Here is a 6,000-nt window from a genome sequence, read left to right on the forward strand (position 1 = left end):
CAGTGGCCCAAAGTTGCGAAAGTGGCAAGAAATTGGACGTTTGTTCCGCACACTTTACCGACGAAAGCTATGCTACGACAGAGATGGCAAGAATGTGTGGATATCCTGCGACACTCAAAGCAGATGCATTTCCAACGATAAAGTCAAAGAAATCTGCCGCCAGACCCCCATTGAATCTGCTGGAGTGTGTGAGCAATTCAGGGACAAAGGACCACGGTAGCACGGCAAGCAATGGCGGCAGTTTGTTCCCGCATACGAGCGAGCTAAACCCCCTGGATGTCTTGGCTCACACCGTCCCTTATGCCACCGAAGATGATCAAGAGAAGAATATCGACCCTAGCTTCCCTGGCCTGCTGACATCAACTCCAAAACTGGACAGATCAGCTTTCAGGAAAAGAGAGCGAATGAGGGTATGTCTACAGAATATATTAATTGATGAAAATTGGGCTGTCTGCACTCTCAAAGTGCGTGTTGTTGCCAAATGTATTTCATAGTTGTTAGTTTCCTTTAATACCAAACAAACACATACCAATCGTTGGTTAGAAGGCGATCGCCGAATTCGTCCTCGCTTTCTCCCGTGTCGCTGGCTGTCGTGTCGTTTTCGTCGGTTTCCCTCGCATACGGTTCAAACCGATATGGCTCAATAGCTTCAGTTTCTTCTTCAATTTCGTTTTCGCTACCTGCCTCCACACTACAACCATCCGTTTCAATACATGCGTAATCTGTTGAATCGCTTAAGCCGCTGAAATCCGAGTCTGAATCCGAGCTAATGTCGCTATAGCTTGCTGTTCTATGCGCCATGTTTGTTTGTGTTGGCATCACTATGTGACGTCACAGGAAAATGGACGGGTGTATATAACGATGGTTAAAATCAGGCACTTTGAAGCTTTTTTTAGGGATATTGCGTGATGGGTAAAATTTTGAAAAAAACTTCGAAAAATAAAATAAGCCACTGGGAACTGATTTTTAATGGTTTTAACCCTTCTGAAAGTGTGATAATGTTCCCCTTTAACCTTGTTGGAGGTACCGAACCCCACCAGTTTCATATGCGCATTCACCGAACCCGAACCGTAATCATAAAATGATATTATTATATTAAAGAAATACTAATAAAGATATATTTTACAAACGGAAAGTTACAGGAATGGACACATGATCCCATGTTTACATCTCATTGTGCAACATGTGAATGTTTTAGTGGGAACTAAATGCGATATCTGAAAGGGGTACACATTATTTCCCCCGTCCAGACATATAATACTAGTACACAGCTCATGAAAAACAATATGTTTTAGTCAGTGTAAGTGGACCAAAACACTTATATTAGAAAATAATCTCATGGAAATGAGTGCTGTCATTTGATTACAATAATAAAACATTGAACTTGTTATTTAGTCAGGTTTGGAACAGGTGTGCTGCAGGTGTAACCACAGTGCATGGGCACGTTTGACGTCGCTCACATGTGCTCCACTGAATGCTCAAGTAGTTTTTGTGTTTGCACATATGGAAAATTTGAGGGAACATTGTTTGGGGGTATCCATAATACGCCGACAGGGAGAAGTTTTTGTTTACACGATGAGTCGGGTGTGTCTTGACCTCCGCGGCGGAGGCTCTGCCGAACCCCTGAGGCCGACTCACCGAACCCCTAGGGTTCGATCGAACCCAGGTTAAGAACTACTGGGTTAGAGTGTCCGCCCTGAGATCGATAGGTTGTGAGTTCAAACCCCGGCCGATTCATACCAAAGACTGTAAAAATGGGACCCATTGCCTCTCTGCTTGGCACTCAGCATCAAGGGTTAGAATTGCGGGTTGAATCACCAAAAATGATTCCCGGGTACGGCCACCGCTGCTGCTCACTGCTCCCCTCACCTCCCAGGGGGTGAACAAGGGGATGAGTCAAATGCAGAGGACAAATTTCACCACACCTAGTGTGTGTGTGACAATCATTGGTACTTTAACTTAACGAAAATTTAAGTGTATGTTGGAGTTCGGGTGTTGTTGGAGGGAACAGTGATAAAGTCATCTAAATACCGTATTTTTCGGACTATAAGTCGCTCCGGAGTATAAGTCGCACCGGCCGAAAATGCATAATAAAGAAGGAAAAAAACATATATAAGTCGCATTTTTTGGGGAAATGTATTTGATAAAAGCCAACACCAAGAATAGACATTTGAAAGGCAATTTAAAATAAATAAAGAATAGTGAACAACAGGCTGAATAAGTGTACGTTATATGAGGCATAAATAACCAACTGAGAACGTGCCTGGTATGTTAACGTAACATATTATGGTAAGAGTCATTCAAATAACTATAACATATAGAACATGCTATACGTTTACCAAACAATCTGTCACTCCTAATCGCTAAATCCCATGAAATCTTTTACGTCTAGTCTCTTACGTGAATGAGCTAAATAATATTATTTGATATTTTACGCTAATGTGTTAATAATTTCACACATAAGTCGCTCCTGAGTATAAGTCGCACCCCCGGCCAAACTATGAAAAAAAACTGCGATTTATAGTCCGAAAAATACGGTAATTTGTTTTAAAAAAGGGGGCAGATAAATACAAGAATATTATTTCTCCATCTGCTCCTTTCTGATCATGGAAATGTATAAGAAACACAAAAACTATGAAAATGTGAACTGTACGTAGCTTGTATACTGTATATGCATTTTCATGAAAGGACTAAAAAGAAATGATGATGATGATGAACCTTCATGACTACTTTGCATGCTAACGTCATGGATCAGTAATGGACTTCTGATGGGAAACATCTCCAACTAAGTTCAACTAAATGTGTCTTTCTTACTTTGATTGCTCGCGTTGCTCAGGATGCTTCTTCTCTCCAGCTTGGTGACCAGGTCCTCCTCGACGCCAGACAGCTGAAACACGCATTCGTACTCGCCCTCCACGTCGGCCGTCACCTCCACTTTCAGGTCCACAGACATCTGGAAGGTTCCGTCGGGGTTGGGGAGCATCTCTCCATGCTCTACTTTCTCGAAAAGCTGCTCGCCGCCTTTCCTCCAAAACAGTTTGGCACTGGCGGGGTAGAACCCTGTCGCAAAGCAGCTGACCGGAGAGGACGGCGTCTTCTGGAGGAGGAACACCTTTGGAAGCTCTGCACCGTGCAGACAGAAGACAAGGTGGAGGTATGGTGTGTATTAGGGTTGTCCCGATACCAATATTTTGGTACCGGTACCAAAATGTATTTCGATACTTTTCTTAAAGGCCTAGTGAAACCCACTACTACCGACCACGCAGTCTGATAGTTTATATATCAATGATGAAATCTTAACATTGCAACACATGCCAATACGGACGGGTTAGTTTACTTAAGTGCAATTTTAAATTTTGCGCGACATATCCTGCTGAAAACGTCTCGGTATGATGACGTCAGCGCGTGACGTCTCGCATTTTGGGACAGCATGGTGGCCAGCTATTAAGTCGTCTGTCTTCATCGCAAAATTCCACAGTATTCTGGACATCTGTGTTGGTGAATCTTTTGCAATTTGTGCAATGAACAATGGAGACAGCAAAGAAGAAAGCTGTAGGTGGGAAGCGGTGTATTGCGGCCGACTTCAGCAACCCAAACACGGCCGGGTGTTTCATTGTTTACATTCCCGAAAGATGACAGTCAAGCTTTACCATTGGCCTGTGGAGAACTGGGACAACAGAGACTCTAACCAGGAGAACTTTGAGTTGGATACGCAGACGCGGTACCGTGAGTACGCATGCAGCTGCGGCTTCCAAACATTTGATCGCTTGCCCGTACGTGCGTGTCGCTATGTGCATGTCACGTACGTAACTTTGGGGAAATATATGTGCTGTATGAACTTTGGGGAGGTTAACGGTACTTTGGGCTGTGGGATTGAGTGTGTTGTGCAGGTGTTTGAGTTGTATTGGCGTGTTATATGGACGGGAGGGGGGAGGTGTTTGTTATGCAGGATTAATTTGTGGCATATTAAATATAAGCCTGGTTGTGTTGTGGCTAATATAGTATATATATGTCTAGTGTTTATTTACTGTTTTAGTCATTCCCGGCTGAATATCAGGTCCCACCCGCCTCTCACAGCATCTTCCCTATCTGAATCGCTCCCACTGCCCTCTAGTCCTTCACTCTCACTTTCCTCATCCACAAATCTTTCATCCTCGCTCAAATTAATGGGGAAATCGTCGCTTTCTCGGTCCGAATCGCTCTCGCTGCTGGTGGCCATGATTGTAAACAATGTGCGGATGTGAGGAGCTCCACAACCTGTGACGTCACGCGCATATCGTCTGCTACTTCCGGTACAGGCAAGGCTTTTTTATCAGCGACCAAAAGTTGCGAACTTTATCGTCGATGTTCTCTACTAAATCCTTTCAGCAAAAATATGGCAATATCGCGAAATTATCAAGTATGACACATAGAATGGACCTGCTATCCCCGTTTAAATAAGAAAATCGCATTTCAGTAGGCCTTTAATAAAGGGGACCACAAAAAATTGCATTTTTGGCTTTATTTTAACAAAAAAATCTTAGGTTATATCAAACATATGTTTCTTATTGCAAGTTTGTCCTTAAATAAAATAGTGAACATACAAGACAACTTGTCTTTTATTAGTAAGTAAGCAAACAAAGGCTCCTAATTTAGCTGCTAACATATGCAGTAACATCCATCCCCATCCATTTTCTACCGCTTGTCCCTTTCGGGGTCGCGGGGGGTGCTGGAGCCTATCTCAGCTGCATTCGGGCGGAAGGCGGTGTACACCCTGGACAAGTCGCCACCTCATCACAGGGCCAACACAGATAGACAGACAACATTCACACACTAGGGCCAATTTAGTGTTGTCAATCAACCTATCCCCAGGTGCATGTTTTTTGGAGGTGGGAGGAAGCTGGAGTACCCGAAGGGAACCCACAGTCACGGGGAGAACATGCAAACTCCACACAGAAAAATCCCAAGCCCGGGATTGAACTCAGAACTACTCAGGACCTTCGTATTGTGAGGCACATGCACTAACCCCTGTTCTGCCGTGCTGCCATGCAGTAACATATTGTGTCATTTTCCATTCCATTATTTTGTCAACATTATTAAGGACAAGTGGTAGAAAATTATTTACTAATCTACTTGTTCATTTACTATTAATATCTGCTTACTTTCTCTTTTAACATGTTCTGTCTACACTTCTGTTAAAATGTAATAATCACTTGTTCTTCTGTTGTTTGGATGCTTTACATTAGTTTTGGATCATACCACAAATTTGGTAATTTGTGTGTGTGTGTGTGTGTGTGTGTGTGTGTGTGTGTGTGTGTGTGTGTGTGTGTGTGTGTGTGTGTGTGTGTGTGTGTGTGCGTGCGTGCGTGCGTGTGTGTGTGTGTGTGTGTGTGTGTGTGTGTGTGTGTGTGTGTGACTATCAGTGGTACTTTAACTTGAACTTTTTAGAAGTAGCAAAAACACTGCAGACTGTGGTTGGACGTTAGCCGCTAGCTAGCTAGCCATGTCTTAAAGCACCTCTTCCTGAGGGCGTTTCAGTGTTATAGCTTCACCTTTATCGTTAGTTTTTAAGCCAAAATGAGTCCGTTCTACCTTTTCTGTCTACACACTGTCTGCTTGTAAGTACTCCGTGATTGTGCGCTGCCGAACATGCTCCTCTGCTCATAAAGCCAGCAATGACACAACGTGACGACGACAAGCCCATTACAAAAACAAAAAGGGACGGGTATCGTAATTTTTAGAGGCGGTATCGCACCGAATATGATTAATTAATATCCTGGTAGTATACTAGTACCGGTATACCGTACAACCCTAGTGTGTATGGAGGTAAAGGTGGAGAGAAACAAAGAGAAATTAAAGCTGCAAGCAGCGATGGACGGGACTGACTTTGAGGGCTCATAAAATCCAAACCGGAGCAGTAATTAAAACTCTTTCATCAACTTTTAATCAGAAGGGTTCAATCTCTCTCCTGTGCTAATTTGAAGCCAACACGACAAACGCCCTCAGAGGAGATAATGTTTG

At 43.4% G+C, this 6,000-nt stretch overlaps 1 protein-coding gene across 11 annotated transcripts in view; it reads right to left on the reverse strand.

The window, feature by feature from the left end:
• The window catches only part of LOC133623711 (major histocompatibility complex class I-related gene protein-like), a 112,639-nt gene that overhangs the window by 8,404 nt on the left and 98,235 nt on the right, over positions 1-6,000 (reverse strand). For all 11 annotated transcript variants that reach the window (XR_009817925.2, XR_009817924.2, XM_061987023.1 and 8 more), the window contains one exon: positions 2,815-3,123. Coding sequence is in view for 9 of the 11 variants with exons in the window: in XM_061987023.1 (XP_061843007.1) it covers positions 2,815-3,123 (309 nt within the window). In the remaining 2 variants the exon portion in view is untranslated. The remainder of the gene's footprint in view (positions 1-2,814; positions 3,124-6,000) is intronic.

Source organism: Nerophis lumbriciformis, linkage group LG26, assembly GCF_033978685.3.
Source record: "Nerophis lumbriciformis linkage group LG26, RoL_Nlum_v2.1, whole genome shotgun sequence".
In the NCBI taxonomy this organism is placed as follows: domain Eukaryota; kingdom Metazoa; phylum Chordata; class Actinopteri; order Syngnathiformes; family Syngnathidae; genus Nerophis; species Nerophis lumbriciformis.